Source organism: Seriola dumerili, unplaced genomic scaffold (genome assembly GCF_002260705.1).
Source record: "Seriola dumerili isolate Sdu_G_001 unplaced genomic scaffold, Sdu_1.0 BDQW01000191.1, whole genome shotgun sequence".
Lineage (NCBI taxonomy): Eukaryota > Metazoa > Chordata > Actinopteri > Carangiformes > Carangidae > Seriola > Seriola dumerili.
This window is the reverse complement of record NW_019174446.1, coordinates 149359-171889: the sequence shown is the minus strand read 5'-3', so window position 1 is coordinate 171889 and position 22531 is coordinate 149359. Positions and strand designations below refer to the sequence as shown.

Sequence of the window (22531 nt, the reverse complement as noted above, 5' to 3'; positions counted from 1 at the left end):
TTATATACATTTTGCAGCGGCAGCTCACTGCTGCAAAATATCACCACACCCGGAGGGAGAGAGAAAGGTAGATATAACTAACATTAAGTTAGATTTTTATTACCTATTGATATTCAGTCTAACCGCTGCTGTACTACAGGTACAACAAAACCCCTTGTGGTAAGACTGGCCATTGAGAGCACCAAGACAAATCCCAGTGGGCAGCAGTGTGACAGGTATGTGTTCCGGGACAGGGCCCAGTTCACCGATTGATTAATTTTGTCTTTGACAGACAAACAGTGGAGATTTCATCAGTCCAGTCTGGGTAATGGGTTGTAACCATAAATATCTCTGTTTAGCTTCAGATGGTTTTCTGTAAAGATGAAGGTCATTCCAGCAGTCTGCCTCTTGGTTGGTACTAGGGTTGCTACCTGTTCCGGTTTTCCCGGGATTGTTCACTTTTTTGAGCGAATGACCCTGAAAACTAATATTCTTTCTTGGGAAACAAATGGTCCAGTTATTTCAGAAAATTTTGAATTTCATTGTTTCAGGTAAAACATTTGTTTCCGACTACTGCTTTTCTGTTTCCCTCCTGGTTATGTCCAATCTTGTGTCCGTAAATGTATGAAAACAGCTAGAACAGTGACAATGCCTATACTTTTATTTGATTGGTAGCAGAATATAAAAGGTTAACTTATTACCTAGCAACTGCCTTGGGCATCCACATCCACGACCCCAGGCAAGGAAGATTGAGGTGGGGGTTAGCAAGAGTGTTAGTTAAAAAAAATTTTGTCCATGGGGTTGTCTGTGTAGTTTTTTTTAAATTCACATTTAGTGAATTTTTTGAGTTTTTTTTTTAAATTCACATTCCCATTACTCGTTAAGTACTCAATTTCAAATTGTGCATCAAGCAGATTAATGGAAACACACCTACTGTCTCACCAGTAACTTAACAACATGCCCCCACCAGCACAGCCCCCTGCTCTGTTATAACACAATCCTGCTTCTGGTCTGAAGCCAGACTAAGCACTAGGAGCTGAAATCAGGTGAACAGTCAGGGTCATGTGACTGAAAGCAGATGACCTGTTGTTGAAGGAGAACGTGATGAAAGCAGGTAAAGTGTTGGAGCTAGAGAGCGAGTCAGTGGATCTTGAATTAAGTTTTTGTCAGTTTACCTTTGTTTACTCCTCCTGAGTGGAGACTTACCCTGAATATGAACCTATATACAGTGTGTCTGATCCTAACCACTCATCTAAATTTAGATCAAAGTCATTTACATCAGAGGAGAGGAGCTCGAGGCCTCAGTTTGTGGCCGATTTAGACAAAATGTCTCCATTCAGCTTATGTGAAGTCCAGTATCAGGTCCTGAATGTGACCAGTGACACAACCTGATATGCAGGAGTCTCTCGAGCTCTGACACACAACATGTGTCTCAAACATGTTTCATTTAGTCCAAACATCTACAACTAAAAGGCAGAATACACTAACAATCACACACACACACACACCACACAGTGACAGAGACCCTCTGCTCAGTCCTCTCAGCTGTAGTTCTTGTCTTCAGGTCTTCAGGTCTTCAGTCTGTCTCCTGGTCTGGGTCTGTGTGGGGGTAATTTGGGCGAGAGGCTTGTTGCATGTGGTCCCTCCACCTGTCCTTACTGGGACTCTATTTCTGGGTCTCACACTGAACCTGACTATGTCTCGCCTGGCAACAGTGCCTGTATATATATGTATACACTGTGTGAGCGTGCGTGTGTGTGCGTGCGTGCGTGCGTGTGTACATGTGTTATTCCAGAGCTGTACAGGCTCATATGGACCGGCTGTAACAGCAGAACTGTGACCCAACTGAACCCTTCAGCTATAACAGGGCTGAGACTAATGTTGGCTCCAGGATCCAGTTTAATGAACCTGACGTGTTGCTGGTCTGAGATACAGAGTGTGTGTTGAATGAGTCTGTGTGTGTCTGTTGTCCGACTCATCTGTGTCTCCTTCTGGTTTTTAACAGTTAGACTTCAGACCCTTTGAACTCATCAACCACTCCTCAGTGAAAGAGGTTTACCATTCATCAGACCCACTTGTTTATCACCTCGACAACCTGCTTTCATTTAGATGAGCAACCTATCAAATCAACCAACCCTGTTAAGGTGGTATTTAAAAGTCAATGTACAATAAAAACTGCACCAAAATAATATAATAATAATAATGTTTGCTACATGTCTGTGTGAACCATACGTAACTGATGGTTTGTGGTTGGGTCAGTCAAGTGTTTACATGTTACCCTCTGTTTTACATACACGTCCAGTAGAGGGCCACCCAGACCCAGACCCAGACCCAGACCCAGGAGCCGGTTTCACAAAGATATTTCAGACTGGTCTGTAGTGTTGGTCCAGTCTTCATTTTGCTCATAGATCTGTTCAATAATAAGTCAGACCGTTTCACAAAAATAAAGACAGATCAAAGATTCTATGACAGAAACATTAGACACCTTACCTCCAGGCTAACTGAGGCCTAAGACCAATGTTACCATGGTAACAATCAATGACACCTGTGCTGACCAATAGCACCCAATAAGAAACAAGAAAACATGGCTCATAATTTGCGGTTTGTGAACATTGTTATAGAGAGAGCAAAGAGATGGGAAAGAGTTTTTAGAGACTGCAGTTTTTTTTCAGGTTTTTTGTATTGTTTCATTCTTCAAGTAAAACGTCCTTGTAACTGTTGAATTCTTTCAGTAGATAAACATTTTTTGCTGGGTAAACTGAGCTCAGTGGTTGGATGCAGTTCTTTGGTCTGGCATTTTTTTATTTTTTTATTTTTTTCCTTTACTGATCATATTTTCACTTTAACATGTTGACAACTAACCATCTACAAACCAACACTCTACACAGTCTTCCAGAGATCCAGATCCTGAACCAATGAGGAGCCTGAACCACAACAGTGAAGCTGTAAAACAGAAACAAGGAGCTGAAAGACTCAGTGACGCTCTGCAGAGTCAGAGATGATCACCATTTACTCCTCTGATCCATTGATCATATAAAAATATTGATCTCATATATACGTTTGAGCACAGCTGCACATGAAATAAGAAATGGACGGAATTATTCATCAGCTGGTTTTTGTTTCTGGGTTTTTACTGATACAGTCAAAAAGTTTTACAAAAAGTATCAACAATTCACTTTCAGCAGGTACGTATTAGCATCTGAAGTGTCAGTGAGTGGTCATTCTGAATCATATGTGAGATAGTTTTAATTAATATTTCAAAATGAAAAAAAGAAATCTAGTAAAGCTGTGTTTAAGTTTAGTTAGAATTATATCACAATAAATGTATAACCAATGAAAGAACAGTGTGCTGAATGTAACTGCTTTAAAGGTTAACAGCAACAACAACAATCACAACTGTTTATTAAAATATATTTATCATACAGTGAAAACATCAACCACAGTACAACACAGGGTACACATGATAAACCATCCTAGGATAGTGAGACTATGTGTGTGTGTGTGTGTGTGAGAGAGAGAGAGAGGCAGTGGGCGTGTGTCCACAGGAGGGAATAACTGTGAGAGTGAGCAGACAAAGGATTTTCAGCAGAAAGCAGGAGACTGAAGTTTCCACCATGAACTCACCACTTTTCACTGAGACGACCATGTTGGAGCGAGGATGTGAGCGTCATGTTAGAACAGAATCAGAGTTCAGACATACTTCACAGCGAGCAGAGAATGAAGTTGGTCAAAGACCAGACAACAACACAAAATACATTCACAATAAAAACCCACCAAGCAGCAAGTGTTGATATGGAAGCATTTATCATCAACACACAGTCCTGTACCTGACTTCGCCTGGATGTCATCCTGGTTTAGTGTTCACCAGATGTGTCCTTGTGGTGAGCAGATGCAGTCCGGTGTCTCCTGGCTCGTCAGGTGGTTCGGGGTCTTACCTCTCTGCCCGGGTCCAGTGTGTGAAGTGATGGAGGGACTCCAGAGAGGGAGTCCATCACCTTTTATCTCTTTGAAACTGTGTGGCTCGCAGTAAAAGTGAACTGGTTACAACAACTAATTAACAGATGAACAAGACAATGTTATTGTACAGTAAAAAACCTAGTGGTGATGGAAGAACACACGGTCCTTTTTTCTTTGTCCTGATCTCTGTACGGCTGGAGCAACGGCACCACAGAGGGAGGGAGAATTTAGTGTGAGCACAGGTTTTCTTTATAAACACCAATGACATGAGTGTAAATGCTGGGTCCAGTGGTGGACTTCAGACAGGACATGTGAAGCCTCTACATCATCAAGTTATACATGGAATTGACAGGAAGTAGTTGCAGTTGGTTAGTTGCACAAAATACTACGAGCGAAGAACAGCAAAGACAGTTGTAGCATTAAAATGTAGACTGCTAGTAAAGACAACAAGGTCATTAACAATTGTATTTCATTATCCATGTTTTGTTCACCACTGTTAGTTGAGGCTGATAAGGTCCAATCAGGGAGAGACTGTAGATGTCTTTGTCATCGTTTCCAAAGGTCTCAGTTTCTGGCCATCCAGACTACAACACAACCCCAGCGTTTTCAAACTGGAACAGGTCCAGCAGATTATCTGAAAGTCTCTGTTTCAGTGGCTGGAAAACTTCAGAGTTCGCCTCAAAACCAGGTATATGTCTGGACTTTGTATGGTCAATCTGCGAAATTGATGAAGTAGTTGAAAACTGTTGTGGATCCTCTGTAAACGCCCCCTGATGACGTAATAGAAACTGTGCGTGCCAAATAATTTTGAAAGACCAACAGCCAGTGGGGAAACTTCAATACTCAACCAACCAATGGTTTAACTTCATCACAAACTCGACAGTCAGTGGGCGGCCGGGGGAAAATGAAGAACCACACTAACTCCCAATGTCAGAGACCATCTTTGAACAGAGACTGGGATTACCAGCTCTGCCTATATACAACCACCTGTTATCATGTGACCAAAGTCCACTGGGTGAATGAAGAACATGGGATGTAGTTAAATGCTGTAAGTGAGACACAGATACTGTTCAAAGGAGAACGTTGCTGCGAACTGTGCTAGCTGTGTTTGTCCTTGGCTTGTTTGTTGTCCATCACCATGGACACTGGATCTAGTTTGGTTTTATCAATCCATAGAAGACTTCTACCATATTTTATTTGAGTGACATCAACTACTGTACCAGAGACACCGTCTGTCAAGATGTGGTTAATACTTCATTAAAGACACGAAGGACTCAGAGAATCTGATTCAGACCTGTTGGTGGACAACAGACTGATGTTCATGGTGGAGTTCTTTTTACTTTAGTAGATTATAGATTATTAGTACTCTAACTGTAAACTCACCCTCCTGTGTATGGTGCATGTTGTTGGCTACATGCCATACAGTACCAACACCTCATAATCCCCAGATGTCTCCATAACCAATATTACATTAGCCTTTCTTATTGAGGTCTTTTGTACAGTGAAATAATAGGCAGAGCTTCCCATAAGCCCCGGCTGCTGGCCAAATGGCCAACTGCTCACTGAAGTCCAGACATATTCATGTTTGATTCTGATAAAATATTCTGATTAACAAGTTGTGATTCGCTCTGAGTGAACGTTTTATAACCACAAGCCTCAAGACAATGTGAGTAGCATGATGACACAGAAACATCGTCTATATCAGTCCCATCTGTGTCCTGAGTAGAGCGTTACAGTTGTCTTCAGTGTTTGATATTAATATAGTATATTAGAAAAATATTAGTAAAATAACTGATGATCAAAACGATGGCACAGACAGGAAACGTCCTCATTAGACGGATAACACTGAACTTGACGACTGAACAGCCAGAAATAAAAAGTCACTGAAACTAAATTTTCCAGAAACACCACACAGACCTTTATGGACTGAATGAATGAATGACCTTTATTGTGATTTTACAGACACATTACAAACACACAGTAAAAGAGGCCTCTGTCATGAGGAAACTGTAGCTGTATAGCTGTTTTGTCATTGACAAATTATACAAACTAATGTCAGATGTTTTCAAAATAAAACTTGATGTAATGAAACTTCCTGCAGTGATTTATATGATCAAGTATGCTTTTCCATATCATACATTTTACATAGATACATAAATGCACAGTTGTAGTTATCACAGTCACCTTCTCCTGCTTTGTGTGAACATTCATAATTCAGACCTGTTACCTGCACATAGGTGTGAAGTTATCAATAGAGAATAAAATAGAGAACAGATGGCCCAAGTGGAAACAGGTTTTTTAAAGAAGGAAACTGAATATTTGTATCATTTCTAATTCAAGGTTTGAATTGGTTTTAATTTAAATTTTTGTAAAGAATATTTCAATTCAGAACTAATGCCATGTTAAATGTAGGCTAAATGTATAAATAGATCAGTTAATAGATAACCGATCAGCTATTTTACTGATGCATCATGTGATTTAGTTTTGGATCCTAATGATTTTCTACATGAATCAGACAAACATGTTTTTGTTTTATAGAGCGGGTCGAGGAACCAGACAGAGAACCATCAGAACCATGAATGTTCTCATTAGTCAGGAATAGGCCTGGTTTTAAATATTAACAGCTATAACAAGAAGCCTAATTCTCCTTTACAATAATTCACTACATTATTACAATCAGGTAGAAGAACGCATTAAAATATGCAATAATTAATATCAGTGTATATGGTGGAATAGTGGCATTGGTGGACATCAAATCTGGGCTCATGGTCAGAATTTTTCTCCAGGGGGACATGCTAATATTTGCTAATTGCTAATTACCAATGAACACCAATGTAATTATTTGCAGGTATTTGGTATTAGACAAATGAAACCTGACCTGATGGTGGCGCTAGAGGAAAAGTCAGAGGATCACAAATGTTATTACAGTTCATCCTGAGGGGACTATGAATGTGTGTATCACATCATGTCCACACAGCCAGTGGGTGTAGAGACAGTTAGAGACAACAATGTCCACCTCGTGATGGTTCTCCAGGATCAATCATAGGATCATCACAGTGATCCGGCTCTAACTTCCTGAAACTGTGAGCATCATGGCTGCCAAGACTTCATGGCAGTCCAGCCAGTGATTGTTGACATATTTCAGTCTTTCAGTCTGGACCAGAGTGGTGGACAGACCAACACTGAATGTGGGACAGACCGAAATTGGAGCCTCACAGTAGCATGGCTAAAAATACTTTACTTTAAATAATTCAATAAGCACACAATGTTATGTTGCCAAGTGGTGGATAAAGTATTGACCAAATCATTTCCTGGTATCATGATCACATTTGTGTCTGCTGCAGAAGTGATGACTGTAGACTTTAAATCAGTTTCCTGGATTAAAACCTAACATTAGTTCTGAATGTGAACACAGTCTCTGGAACTTCAGAAACTGCATGTATGATTTCTTCACGTCTTCAATCACATCTATTTTGTTTTTAATAATTAATTTATTTTACTTTGAAAAATAAAATAAGTGAAAAAAATGATCACCTGTTTATACTAATGACTCTCGTATCCACAGAAAGGATGAGTGAAACTACAAGAATACAACTTGTGAAAATCAGTTCTTTTACTTTAGTAGGATTTTTCATGCAACACTTTTAGGTGTAATGGAGTTTTTTTTTTACTTTTGCTTAATAAAGGATCTCAATATAAGTGAGTCAAGTGAAAACCAACCATGGCACTAAAGTGTTTACATGGAAAGGGTATATTTTTACTCTTGGTGTGTATTTCCACCACGAGTTTGCTCTTATATTTCATAATTTCATTTGAATTGGTTTTAAAGCAAAGGGCTGCGGGCCGGACTCAAGCCCATGGCCGCTGCAGTTAGGACTAAGCCTATGTGGTATGCGCTCTACCAGGTGAACCACAGAGGCGCCTCCAATTTTAAGTATTTTATATACTCTTGGATATTTTAATTTACTGCATAACATATTTTATCTGCTCATTATAGGTTGCCAAAGATTTTATCGAACTAGAGCTGAACAATATGAAAAACATAATGTGACTGTGATTTCACTTCACGATTTCAAGTGGATAGTCATTTTTTCCTTATATTTTCACTAAAATATAAAAAAAATATAAAAATGATGATGATGGGATTTTTGTTGGATCTTGACCAAACAATCATGTTCCTTTACATGAATATGATCTGGAGGCTGGGGGGCTGGGGCATCTCTGTAGCACCACAACGCTTCTTACCTTCATCAAACAAATTCAAGCTCTTGTGATTTGGATATTGCACTTGGCCAAATTGTGATTTCGATAATATTTCAATTAATTGTCCAGCCCTAACAAGAACAGTAACAGGGTCAGGGTCAGGTGATGCAGGAGAAGGACGTGTGGTCCGACCTCATCAAGAACCTAAAGTGTTCTGACTGGCCACACCTGATGACTGAGTGAAAAGCTGCTGGTCACAGAGAGGAGGAGATATATTCTTTCAATATGGGGATGAAAGCACATATTTTCAGACCGTCTCTCCTGTAACACAGTCATAGTGTTGTTCATGTGTAAAGAATAAAGAGAAATGTGAGAAAAGGTGTTGCCCACTTTCTCAACAGCACATAGCTGACCAATCAGTAAATGAATGCATAAAAGTCATATTTCTGTTCTGGAGAGATTGCTGGAACCAGACCACAATCCCCTGTCAGAGGACATGTAGCAGTGTCTCAGCACTGAGGGAGGTGGGACCCCTGTGAGATGACCCGATATGCAGATCTTCACTGTCAGGGTCATGAGAACTGTAGGATCCTGAAACCAGGTCATGGGCAGCTGAGGTTGAGAAACTGTGACCTACAGCTGAAACAGAATATTGAATAAGAGCTTGTCTGAGATCCTGAATCATGTTCTTATCTAAACTGTGATCAGACACAAACAGCTGATGAGCTGAAGGGTCATTTGAGCATGCATGGCATCCATACAGTGTATGTGTATCATGGTGTCTGGTAGGCTGACTGACTGATGCTGCTAACTACAATTAATAAGTTACTACAGACTGAGTCCTTTCACATTTATTTATTTAAAATCTGTTCATTTTTTTTTTTTTTACATTATTAGGTTATTGTTTTTTAAACTTATGACGTCACATCAGGTTTAAACTTTTTTTAATTGAAATGTATTGTGTCAGTTAGTCATATCAGTGTGTTTTATTTGAATAGAGATGGCAGACGGTTTGCTAATTCCTGAAGCTAACCTTCTCCACCGGCTAGCTAAATGTACATTAATGGCATTTGTGCGTGTTGAACACTGACGGGAGCACTGGCAGCTCCATTCCCAGAGGCTGTAACCCAGTCTTATATTTTATTCCTCTTTGCCTGTGTCATTCCTGCTTCGTTTTGTTTTTGTCTCTCTGGCACCGCCAAGTGCTGAGAGAGAGGAGGGTATGTCGGAGTGTGAAGTGCTCCTCCACTCCTCGCTGAAAGCACCCTGCAGTAGCAGCATGGTAATTCTGCTCCTCTATCTTTCCTCTGCATCATGTTTACCTAGCAACAAGCATCACCCGCGGCTGGCCATCCCATTGGTCATTTGAAAACGCACCGGGGACCAATGGCAGGGCTGTTGCCATGGTACAGTGTATAGTTGCCGGGTGGAATTTTGCTGCAAGGCACGTGAGTCTCAGAGTCTGCTTGCCTCCCCGCGCTGCCGTTGTAATCTCCGCTGTCTGGCCGTTAGTACCGCTGAACGTGACTTAGTGGAAGCCAGTCAGTTACTGTGTGAAGGAAAATACTGACGTTTGTTCACATTTTCACTAATATAACCACACTCATGCGCCTCACAACAGACAAGAGAGGGAAGAGCGGCTGAGCAGAGAACAGGAAAGGGCTGCATCTGATTCCACAGCCTGTTTAAGTCCACTGTTCACAGGCTGCTGTTCTGCCAATGTGCTGTATCATTACCTAACATGTACTGAAGCAGCATTTCAGCTTGTACCGAGCTTTAAAGGTGCTCACAACCATCTTTAGTATTTATAAAAAAAATGATGAGAAAATAAATTAAAAAAATCTCTAATAAAGTAATTTTTTTATCACAGCTACTGTAGCTCAACAAAATCAAACCCTGAAAATGCTAAGACATAGATTCAGATACTGATGATTCATGTTGAGACAAATTAGAGCACAAGAGACTGTAAGTGCTTATTTATTATGTGTACCAATGTGCATTTATTCGTTTTTGCAAATTACAGCAGTCCTGGGATAGTATACTTAAAAGTGTAAATGTTATAGATATAAATAAAAATTAAATTCAAGTTTTAAATTAGCCTTTTGTCTAATTTCTGTTGTGAATCCTTTTGATTGAAATAAGCTTTCTATACAGGGCACTGAGTTAACATGTATAATATCTTATATATACATTTGACACATGCCAAAATATTAGTTCAGTGACTTTTATACTACATATATATGTTTTAATGTTATTCCTTCTGTTATAGGGATTGATTTTCTTTTCAGAAAAAAAGTTTGTTAATGACATTTCTCAACACTACATCTTTTTTCAAATAATAATGACCTACTTAGTGGTGGTCAACAGTTAATATGATAACTTAGTGAACCAGCAGAGAACCTACAGAACAGTAGTGTGTGTGTTTGTACTATATGAATGTCCTGTCATCCCAGCGCACACACACACACACACACACACACACACACACACTTTTTCACCTGTTGCTCATCTGTCTGTAATTGTGGAGCTGAGATAATTGTGGTGTTTGCGTTGCATGATGAGAAGAAATGCGGTACCCTCCATGTTTCTCCTCAGTGCAAAACACACATATGCACACAGTAGGCCGGTGGAAAGCCAGCTGAGAGTAGTTGAGCTCTGTCTTCCTGTCCTGTGTTTCTGCCCAGCTACTTTCTTACATCCTGTTGGTTGTGTATCTCATGGTGTGCCTGCCCATACAGAAATAGAGCTGACATAAAATCAAAATTAACATGCATGCTCGGGTGAAAAGTCCTGGTTTTGGCCTAAACACGGTGTCAGATGGTCTTTAGTCACTGTTAAGTCTGCATGTACTCAGTTCTGGATCAGCTTCTTTTGTCACACCTCAGTACACATTTCCCTGTGACTGGTCAGGAGAACCTTTATTTCCTTTGTTGGCATGTTAGTCTCTGTATACATTTCCTGATGAAAAGGTAATAGTGCCAACATTATCTTTTCACTGTCTAATTTTAGTCATGAAATCAACAGATAGCTAAACTCAGAATGTTAAAGTAAACGTGTAGCAGGCGCTGCCATGTGGCCTTAAAGTCCATCATTTAAAAATGTTACTTATGGTTCCTGCTGTGTTAGTGCTAGTTCATGTATATGAAGAAGGTCATCGTCTATAATGTTATCATTTCCTACACATGCTAAACTTAAGTCCATCTGGCTCTGCACCTATGACCCTTTTACTTAAAGAGGAAGATTGGGACATTTTATTACACAGGAAGAAGAATTAGTTTAATAAAGTTCAGTGAAGATATAAAGTATGTAACACTGTTCGGGCCTGAATTAACAAAACAGTCAGTTTTCCTGGACTGTACAATGACAAAATAGATATAACAAAATACAGAAAACACTAAAACGAGCATTTGAAATCAGTTTCTCATTTAAGAAAAGTAAGAACAATAAGTTCATTATTTCGACTGTTTATTGTGGAGATATTGTGATGAATTATTTTTTGAATACAATGGATTGGAGATAATTTTTATCTTAATTAAAGTTGCCACATATTACAAGACATGATTAAACACACACACCTCTTCTCTGATGCTTCTCATGTTTTTTTTCTCCTTGTTTGGTTTAGTGGACAAAACAATGTTTCCTCTGTATCTGATTCATTGTAAATCATCATCATCTCCTGCATCAGCTGTGATTTAACTGAATTCATAGCTCATGTAACATTTGTTATGGATTTCACATGTGAAATGTATTTCTGGTCTCATGTACACAGGTTCAGTTTGGTTTGGATCATAGTGGAGTGGCAGTCCCACAGAAAACTTGACCTGACAAACGGTTGTCTTCTATGGAAGTAAGTGTGTGTGATGTGCACACACTTCACATGCTTCATGCTTTACATTGTCATGGCTCCCTCTCAGACCAGACAGACCCAGTCACCATGAGCTGGGCACTGGGCATTTTTGAGGCAGACCTCCTGTAGTGACACATCTGGATATGATTAGCATACATTGCTGCTGTGCTTTGTTGCTCTGTAATGTTACTTCCTGCTTGTTTATGACTTATCTCTGAGACGGATCATTTTAATGCAAGCTGTATAATTATAGCACGTTATTAGGCCATGCCATCTTATTTTAGCTGTGACTGGTCAGCTGTTTTTCACTGTGTGGGAGTGCAGTGATTTGGACCATGGGTTCTGGAGTCTGGAGCTTTAGTGGATCACCAAGGAGAGCTGCAGGAACTGGAGTCAAAGGGACATTACAAAGCCAAATACAGTAATTACACTGACTGAGGTTTGCCTTGTTTTGCAAATGAAACACACTTTATAAAAAATTGAAGATTTCTAAATAACATTGAGCTCAGTTATTACTGCAGGTTACCATTACAGGGCTTCATGCACAGTATTAGAATATGGCTTATTACTGTATCACCTTAGAATAACAAAACAATATGGACTCAAATCAATACAACAATACAGCAATTAAGTTGTAAATTGCAGCAATAAACAACAGAAGAAGCTGTCGTGTTCAGAGAGTACCATACTGCTGTTCCTAAATTCCAGCCACAGGATTATCATGGGAGCTCTTACCTTTGTACAGCAGGTAATTACAGTAAGCAAACTGCAGTGGACCAGTACTTTATTCATTACACATTACTGACTGATTAATCTGCACAAAAGAAAGAAAGAAAGAAAGAAAGAAACCGAAAGAAAGAAAGAAGTGACACACATTTGTCAGTGCGGTGTGAGTTGTTTGAGGGTGAGTTTTCCTTTAAGGGGGTGTCAGCTGGTGTATGACAGTGTTTGTGTGCTGAGCTGTTCCCAGGCAGCATTGTGCCTGATTTAGCCGGAATGCTCGGATAGCAACAGTAACAACTTTTAGCTTTGGCTGCTTTGTGAGGAGAAGTCACACATCTCAGCTGTACAGAGTCACTCAGTGACCATGTGCTTATGGAAGCCTTTGCCCCCGCTCCCCTCCCCCCACGCACCCACCACCACCACCACCCCTCACCCCCGCTCCCCGGCTGTATCTCCACCCCCCACCCTCCCTATTTCCATTTCTACCTGACATCTTCAAACTATTTCCGCGTCATTCCTGCCTCGCGCCGTTTGAAGAGACAGTGGGAAACTAAGCCGAGCGCCCCGCCCACAGACCCAGTAGCCAGCCAATTACAGCCGGGGACGGGACTTTATGTAGCCAATTGCTCTGCAGCTGCCATGGCGTCGGGTAGCAACAGAGGCTGTAGAGGGAGCGTGTACCCGAGCACAGAGAAGTTGAAATATTTTCAAAGACCGGAGGAACAAAATGAGCCTGTGTGAGGCAGAGAAAACCCAGCTGTCTGTTCACTGTACAGCAGTTCTTTCACACAAATGCTTATCTTGTTAAAAACACATTATCCACCGGGTTAAACTTTGTCCACCTTAAACTAGTTCCTCCTTACATTGTAGTTATGAAAAATCTATCTATTGTATGAGGGGGAAAGGTTCATGTTTTAATGTCGTTTACCAACACAGGCCTCTGTCTCCAGTCCCCTCCCTCCACAAACAGCACAATGAGCTTCTTCACAGCAGAACACAACATATGTTTATTAAAGATCATAACCTGTATTTTTATAAACCTTTAGAAAACATTTTTCTTTTAGATTCTGTCAAGGTTCAGACTGATAAGTTTAGAAAAGTACAACCTATTATTGACCTCACAGGAAGTGGTTATTAATATGTATCTCTTAGTCTTTTTTCAGAGTTTTAACCATGAAACTGTAGAAGGAGGGTTTCAGTAAATTAAGTACAGGTTGTCTATGTATGCGTGTATATAAAGTCCCAGTATATATATCCCGCTGTTACTATAAATGGACAGGACAGGAGAGGTCTGCTTGGAACAAACTACTGCGGTCAGAGGGAAGGTTACCGTCCCGCTAACTCACTCGGGCTGTTGATAAGGCTCCACAAAAGCCCTCGGCCTCAGAGAGCCGCTCGGTGTGAATTTACTGGTGAAATGTCGCTAATGTCATTTTTCGTCCTGTGTGCGTATACGACCCGGTTTCACCAGGACTACGTGAGGCTGCGCCAGACAGAGCAACTCCGACCCCTGCCACGGGCACATGGTATAGTCCCTATCGCAGGGTGGGGGAGCCGTGTGGGAGAGCAGCACAGATTCCGTCTAACGGAGAAGCACGGAAAGGGAAACGGGCGAGAAACATGAGTCCAAATCGCCCCGGTGAAGGTTTCCACCTCGAAGGAATAAAAAATCTCCCCCAGTGATGAGAAGGACGAGCAGAGGAGGACGGTAGGAAAGAAGAGCGGAAGCAGACGGAAGAAGAGGCGCGTCAGGAGGAGATCAGAGGCGTCTGACAGCAGCTCAGGAACTCCGCTGGATCTGGTTTCTACTCTTCACTTTGACACGAGTTTCAAGTTTTAGTTCGTCGCAGTTCGGACGGTGTTTGTGGTTTTACTTTGGTGTGATTACCTCAGAGGCGGACTGACTCCTTCCTGGATCCAGTGCGGTGGTAAACAGAGCACTGAACCGGACTGTGGAGGGATAATGCAGGCCGTCAGCGGCTCGTCCTGCCCGTCTCCTCAACACGCGGAAACATTTGGCTTCTGACCCTAGATCCTGGATCTGAACTTTCTAAACCCCATTTCTGCCCAAGTGGTTCCTCCAGGGGCAAGAGGCGTGTAACTGAGTTGCAGTATCCCTGCTGGTCCGTCACTGTGTTTCTGCTGGCCCGGATCTGTGGATTCCCCCTCAGAGGAACTTAGTCCGGGACCACAGGTCTCTGTGAAATCAACACCTAGCAGTGGACGGGTTTGTTTACACAACTGCTTGTTGTCACAGAGATCTCTTGTGTAGTGTATGTGGATCACATTATTGTCTGGCTTTTTGAAAGGGCCCCTTCTCACCCTGGGGGAGGCCAGCCACCTTCTGGGCGGGTGAAGGGGAGCTGAGTGACCGCAGCACACAGGCTCTGTGGAGCTCTGGCTGTACAGGCTGTGTGACAGTGCCAGTGCAGGGCTGTGTGTGTGTCACTGGATTAATCTGAGTGATAACATCACTCTACACTGCCCTACTCTGTCCAGTGACCAGTCCCCCCAGAAAGCGCCAGTAATTGGAGCTATTTTTAGTGTAAGGGATGGGGTAAAAGCAGGCAGCTGGAAACCCAACTCCCCTCCACCTCCTTCTCTTCCACCCCCTCTGTCACACTACCTCGCTCAGCCCACCTGGCAGTATGCTGGGCGAGCCTGGTTAGCACAGACTTGACTTACAGCTAGTTAGTATGCTTTACAAGTAGTCTGGAAGAAGAGCAAACATTGGATGAACTCATTCTGATCTAAGACCTGTTGGAACCATAACCACCATGGAGTCTTGGTAACCTGGGAATACTAGCTGTACTGTGTTCTACTGGACACATAAATAAACCCTGTTCTGGATTACGATTTAGAAGATGTCTGAAGGACTACTAGCTGTGTACTTTTGGTTAAACCAGCCCTGGACTAAGTGAACCTATCATAAGCAAGTAGAGTCTATGCCTTCACCCCCTGGACATTTAGCTCAAACTCTAAATTCAGAGTAGTTAACATAGTGGAGTAGAAGAAAGATCTACCTTTGACTACCTAAACTATCAGTCACCAGCGATCTGGAGCGGTACAAACCTCCAGCACAAAGAGAAAATGCATGAAACTGCCGAAACCAACGTAACTAAAAGCTAACCTGACTAACCAAATATTCTATTTCCCCCACCCCACACCCACAGAGAAACAGAATATATATGTTGAATGAGAGATCTATATCTTTAGTGTTACTCCACAGAAGACAGAGATTGCATCCTTTATATTTTTACTTCAGAGAGACGAGCTGCCTGTACACCAGTTGTTTGCCTTAGAAACCACAGTCACAAAAAATCTTACAAAAGAAATAAGCCAGAGAAGACGGTGCCTTTTGATTGGTTGGTCGGTTTCCCACCATTTCAAGATTCATTGATTTTTAGTTGGATGTAAACTGTTGAAGTGAACTCTGGGATTGAAAACACGCCTGATGACAGTTACCTGACCCCTTACAAGCCCCGCCCACCAGTCAGAGTGTTTTGATTGACAGTGTTTTCTCGCTGGATTGAACAATTGCCAAGCATTTCCATGGTGATCACGTCATCATCCGTGGAGGACAAGACCGTGCCCTCTTGCAGGATGGTCCAATCAGAACCCTGGATCACCTCTGCCCTGCTTCGGAAGAACAAGAGTCAGTACACGCGCACACACACACACACACACACACACACACACACACACACACATACACAATCCCACTAATATAAACTGTAATATAAACTGTATAAACTTCTCTTACTTCATATTATGTCATGGTAATCTGTGTATTGATACTCGTGTGTGTGTGTGTGTGTGTGTGTGTGTGTGTGTGTGTGTGTGTTATGATTGTTTCTGTGTCTGTTACTTTACAAAGGTTGGATGTGTTGTAGTTAATATGTCATAATGCTGGTGTGTGTATGTGTGTCAGTGTGGTGAATCCTGGTAGCTCTGGTTCTGAATAGGATCACAGTCTGTGACCTAAAGCGTTTTTTTTTTTTTTTTTTGTTGAAATTTTTACTTCTTTTTTTCTGTGGTCAGTTGGGACGACTGATGAGGACTGGGTGTGAGGGTGAAGATGGTGTCTGCAGTTTCACCACTTCACACACAGTGGGCATCACTTTGTGCAATTTAGTCACAGAATAAATAAATAAATTAATATCTATGTCAGTGGGTCCACTGGCTCTAAGTGGGCGACGCGCATGTGGATCAACTTTGTCAAAAAAGTAGAATTCAATTCAGAACAACTTTTAATAGTATTACTCTGTCTGTCAGTGGCTCTGTCGGTCACGTGATCACTGTCTCTCGTAGTCTACGCTGCTCATAGTAGCGACTCGCCAGAAACTAGCTTGCACCATAACATCACCAAACACACATTTGATATTGAATATTGAATATTGACTTGAACACAAAGAAGGAAAACACTGTGCTGGTCTGACTTGAACCACTTTTCTTGATCATTCTCAGCTGATCTGACTGTTAATGTGTCAGGAGTAAGACGTGTTGTAGAGACGGAGTGAGTCTGATTTAGTTATAACTGCAGTTGTGAAGCAGTTAATGTTGTTTAAAAGCTCTTACTACACTCTCCTGCTGCAGTGGTTTTTCTTTTACTTAGTTACAAGCCTCAGTGACACTTGATGCAAATAATACTGAGTTGTGGAGTTCGCCTGTGTGTGGACTGATGTTCAAGTGCCACGGGTTCAGGTCCGGGACCAGTGGCACAGCTGGGGCTGGGTGATGTACTGAATATTCACTTGTCAGTTATTGTACACCTGGCGGAAGCCAAGTCTGAGCCAACAGTTCTGCAGTGAATCCTCCTTCAAGAGTATTTTATAATGTCTCCTTCATCATGTTCAGTTTGTGTTGAAGTTGTTTTAATGAAGTGTTGACCCAACACAAGGGTCATTTTGGAGGATGTAGTTGATGGTCACAGGTGTTCTTATTATTTTCTCCAACCTAATAACTACGTCTTTCAGTGACCACACAGGTGAGCCACCACCTGAAACAGCTTCAACACAAACTTTCATGAAGGAGGATTCACTGCAGGACTCTGTTAGTGTCAGACAGGTGTTCCTAATAAACTGACAACTGAGTGTATTTACAGTAAGTGAAAGAGTCCAGTTGGTGACAGGTTATCTCATCTGATCAAATGTAGATTGTCTATAATGTGATGACAGATATTGATTAGACTTTTGTGTTGTTGACTCTGGTTGAGGACATGGTACAGTTTATGATTTTACACTGTTGCCTTGACTGGACTTTGTTGTTATGTGAAGACATGTCAGAACTGATTGGTTCATGTCAGTGTGCGTTGTTGGGTTTTGTGAACGAAGGAACATGCAAACAACAACAACTGAGTTCACAGATGTGCTCAGTGGTCTGCTAGGTTCAGGTTTAGGTTCAGTCATGTCCTCATTACCTCACTGGAAAACAGAGCTTTGTTGTTCTAACTGATGTTATGAAAATGTTCTTTAATGTCTAATGACTGTGATTGTGGTCCTCAACATCTGTGACATCTCTGACCTCTGGCATTGCACATACACATGCACAGTCTGAGTGAAGGTTAAGAGGCCAACCATGATCTGCTGAGTCCCAGGTTCAAATCCACCAGGGACCTTTGTTATATCTCTCTCTCTAATAAAACCCCAACCCGCCCAAAAATAATAAATTAGAATATGTATATATTTTGAGACTGAGATCACACATGATCTGAGACTGTGTGCTGTGTGAGTTTGTTGGGTTGTTACAGCTCAGACTGTGAGTAAATCATCAAGTTAAAGTTTTGAAACCTCTCACATGATCCACAGAGATTTACATGTCTGTTACGGAATGTAATATGATGGTCCAAAAGCTGTTGGCCTGCATGACGAGTGCTGTGCAGGTCTACCTGACTGTGGATTACCTGTAGTCCTGGTGTGGGGTATCATGTTTTTTTCCCAAATTTAGAAGTTGTATAGAATCATGTATAACTGCTCAGACCTGTAGATGAATGTATATTATTACTGGTCCTGGCCCAGTTCCAGCTTCCCCGTTCAGCCCTCACCACTGAACCCTCACTGACTGTACACCGACGTCACCTGTGACATCACAGGAAGTGTCTGATGAATGGGACAGCTCTCTGAGACATCCTGTACAGTGTGAGGCTGATATTTCAGACTGAACATGGTTTAATGAAGTGGAGGATTTGTGGTTCTGTTGACATGTGGAACCGTTCTGTCAGACTTGATAAACATAAGTCAAACTCCTGCCTTCACACAGACAGGTGACAAACCTCGCTCCAGGTTTACTGACACACTGTTGGATTTTACTCTCATTTCGTTCACCACCTCAGTACACGATTTAGAGGATCTATACAAGGTTCTAGCCATTACTGATGAGGTTCTCAGGATTGTTGAGGATTGTTTAGTGGTTGATGGGAAGGTTTTAGAGTTCCTTCAGGTTGTTCTAGGGGTTGTTTACAAGGTTTAAATGATCACTGAAGAGGTTCTACTTAAGGTTTTAGGAGGTTTTTAGTAGTCAGTAAGAAGGTTCTAGTGGTCCCTTAGAAGGCTATGGAGATCCTTTAAGAGGTTGTAGTGGTCATTGAAGAGGTTCTAGAGGTCTTCTAGGAGTTCCCAGGGGTCTTTTGAAGGTTTTAGTGGTTCTTTAAGAGATCTAAGAAGTCCTTCAGAAAGTTTCTAGTGGGCTTTTAGGAGGTTCTGGTGATCCTTTAAGAGGTTGTAGTGGTCAGGGAGGAGGTCCTAGAGGTCCTCTAGGAGTTTCTATGCATCTTTTGGAGGTTTTAGTGGTTTTTCAGGGGGTCTAATAAGTACTTTAGGAGGTTTCTAGCAGGCTTTTAGGAGGTTCTGGTGGTCTTTCAGGAAGTTTCTAGTGGGTCTTTAAAGGATTTTAGAGGTTCTGTAGGTGGTTAAACACCTATGGGAGATTTTGTGGTGATGTATTAGACAGCGTTCACCATTACCATCAGGAAAACACCAAACGAGGGAACGTTCTGTGGAAGAACCTTGTTCATCCCTCCGCTACAGTACTGAAGAATTTATGAAGATGTTCTGGAGGCTCATGGTGGAACATCACATGACTAACACACTTTCTATTCCTTTAATTTTTTCCCATGGTTCTGGTTTACAACATGTGTGACTATGAATAAAAGGAAAACAGCCTCTTACTGACTGATCCTCATTTACTGTGGTGAACTCATGTTAATGGGAGAACTGTTGATTCAGATCTGAAGCTTCCTGCTTACTCTTCAACATAAATGTGCTTCACTGTGAAGGTAGTTGTGGGCTTTTACTGTGAAACCACCATAGGAATTGCTGAGTTAGTTATTGTTATCAAACATATTACTTGACAAGCTTTGTTTAGAAATAGATGTTCACATTTTGTCAGTTTGAAACAATGTAGAGATGAAGTTGTTAGTGTTAGTAAAGAAAACCATCACACAGGAGCAGTGAAGTTTATCTGTTCAGTTTGAGTAAGTTATTACAGTTTAGACAATGTTGAGACTTTGGACATATAATTAAGATTAACAGCGGTCAGGACAGTGGTTGGTTGTTGGTCAGGTGGTGTTTCAGCCCTCTTCTTCTACACCTCCTCTGGGCTCCTAATATGTGTGGCAAGGAGGTGTCAGATGAAATGAAGGTGGATGAATGAATATATTTTTTCTGTCTGTGTTGTTGTTGTTGTTGATAGAAGTTTTTTACAGGACAGATCAGACCTGAGTGAAATCAGCTGATATGAACCAGTCTGCATCTGTCTGTTAGTCCCATCTTAACTGAACATCCAGTTCTCACAGCTGATCTTTACACAGTAGTGCCTAAACACTACTGAGCTTTCAATCATGCCACATGATCTTCATCAGTTGTCATGGAATTGTAGATGTATATATTTGAAATTCTTCTGAGCCAAAGACATGTTCACATTATATTTAGTCAATGTAAAAATGGACCCTTTAATATACAAGATGCAGCATCTATTGACCAGTTATCTGATAATTACATTATTGGTTAAGTAAAATATTTTTTTACCTGTTTTTACCTGTGTGTAAGTAGTTCACCATATAAGTCTACATCATTGATGGTTGATGTCTTGAACAACACAGAGGTCTTTGTCATTTGGTTTCAGCACGTCATGAAACAGCGTGACAGTGATTCAGGTTTTTAGGTTTTCAGCATCAAACCACAGGACACATTTTAGAGAGTGTCTTACAGGCTGGTTTCTTTACACACTGTGAATTACATGTTGATTAAAAAACTTTAGCCCCTACAGTTTGTCTAGAGCCCATCCTGGTTCACTGTGAGGCTTCATGGTCTGGCTCTTGCTAACCTTCAGACCTGTATGAGCCTGTTCAGAGGTCCTGGAGAGGACCTGGCTTTGTCTTCAGGACCCAGAGGGTTTTGGATTGAGCGGTCCAGGGAAATGAGAACATGGATGGTTTTATCTCAGATATGTTCATGCTTTACATCTGCTTTTTTATTGTTGTCATTTTTAATGGGTGAGTTCTCTGTAAATAAAGATAAGGTCATGTGTGCTGATTGGTGTTCATGTAGCATCATCATCATCAGTCAACAGGCACTATTCAGACAAGTGTCCCCTTGTAGACCTGTATAGTCTACATGTAGGTGTGTTTGACCCAGTGTTGGATGTTTGCTGCTGTGACAGTGGTTGGTTATTGGAGTCATGTGTGTTACTGTGCTGCTGTTACGGTTGTGTCCAGCAGGTCTTTGAGAGAACACGACTCTGGTCTTTCTTATGTTGGAGGTAGACACGTGAGTCCAGGCCAGATTCTTCATATTGAGTAGGTGCTGTTACTGGGCTGCTGATCTGTGTCAGCTGTCCACCCAGTACTAAAGACGCACAGACAGGTTCAGCTGTTTCTGCATCATTATCATAGGAGACTTGATCCTTATCACTCTGATGTAGACAGCAGGTTTAGTCTTACTCCATCCTGACAGTTCTCCACCTCCTCATTTATGTGTCCTACGTCAGTCTGTTGATCCGTACTGTTGTAGCTGTTGTTCTGTGTTTTTGTAATCATATCATAGTCTCATAAAATCTCAGATCCAGCACCAGGACCCAAAACAGTTCCCAAATATGACTTTGATAAGACTGTGTGTTGTTGGCACCAGTGGAACCATGGATCAAGTTTCTAACATCACTTCTCCACATGTGAGAGTTCACAACAATGAAGTGTTTTGTGTTTGTGATTGTCCTAATGGAAGGCAACGTGTAGTTGATCATTTAATGTGGTTAAGAGTGTATTTCCTAATGTGAGTCATTAGTTTGTGTGGTCATGGCCAACACTCGCTGTAGTCAGTCAGTGTGTGGTGATGTTGTGTAGTCCGAACAGTGTGTGGTTGTATCAGTGTGATTTACAGGTCTTTGATGTGCATACACAGGTGATCAGATATCCCTGTGCTCAGCTGCTCTGTCTCTCTCTATGGCCACTTTATTAGGAACATCACGTCAATATCAGCACAAATGTCAGTCAATAACTAATAAACAGATGTTTGCAGTAATGTCTTACACATTTTCACATGTTCCTACTCTAAAAAAACTCACTCACTATAAATTCTTTAATAATCAAAGTAAAGACTCTTTTCTGAAATGTTTGGGAAGTTTCTTTTTATGTTAAAAAGTAAACACTGACTGATTTTATTTAATGGTCAGATGTTAATATCACCAGGGCTTGTGACTTAAATATATATGTTTGCTATATTCATTTGTTGTCATTTGTATTTTGATTTTCTGTTCACTATTGGATGTGGAGGGTAACTCTTGCTCTGAGGTCCAGCTGTCAGCAGTGAAGGTTCATGCAGTTCATGT

At 41.3% G+C, this 22531-nt stretch overlaps 1 protein-coding gene across 2 annotated transcripts in view; it reads left to right on the top strand.

Moving 5' to 3' along the window:
• The window catches only part of LOC111227913 (dual specificity tyrosine-phosphorylation-regulated kinase 1B-like), a 51012-nt gene that overhangs the window by 10850 nt on the left and 17631 nt on the right, over positions 1–22531 (top strand). Inside the window, exon 1 of one of the 2 annotated variants that reach the window (XM_022753661.1) lies at positions 14303–16364. The exons of the other annotated variant lie outside the window; for it this stretch is intronic. Within the exon in view, the coding sequence (XP_022609382.1) occupies positions 16262–16364 (103 nt within the window). The 5' untranslated portion in view covers positions 14303–16261. Of the gene's footprint in view, positions 1–14302; positions 16365–22531 lie in introns of those variants that run through there. 2 annotated transcript variants of the gene reach the window in all.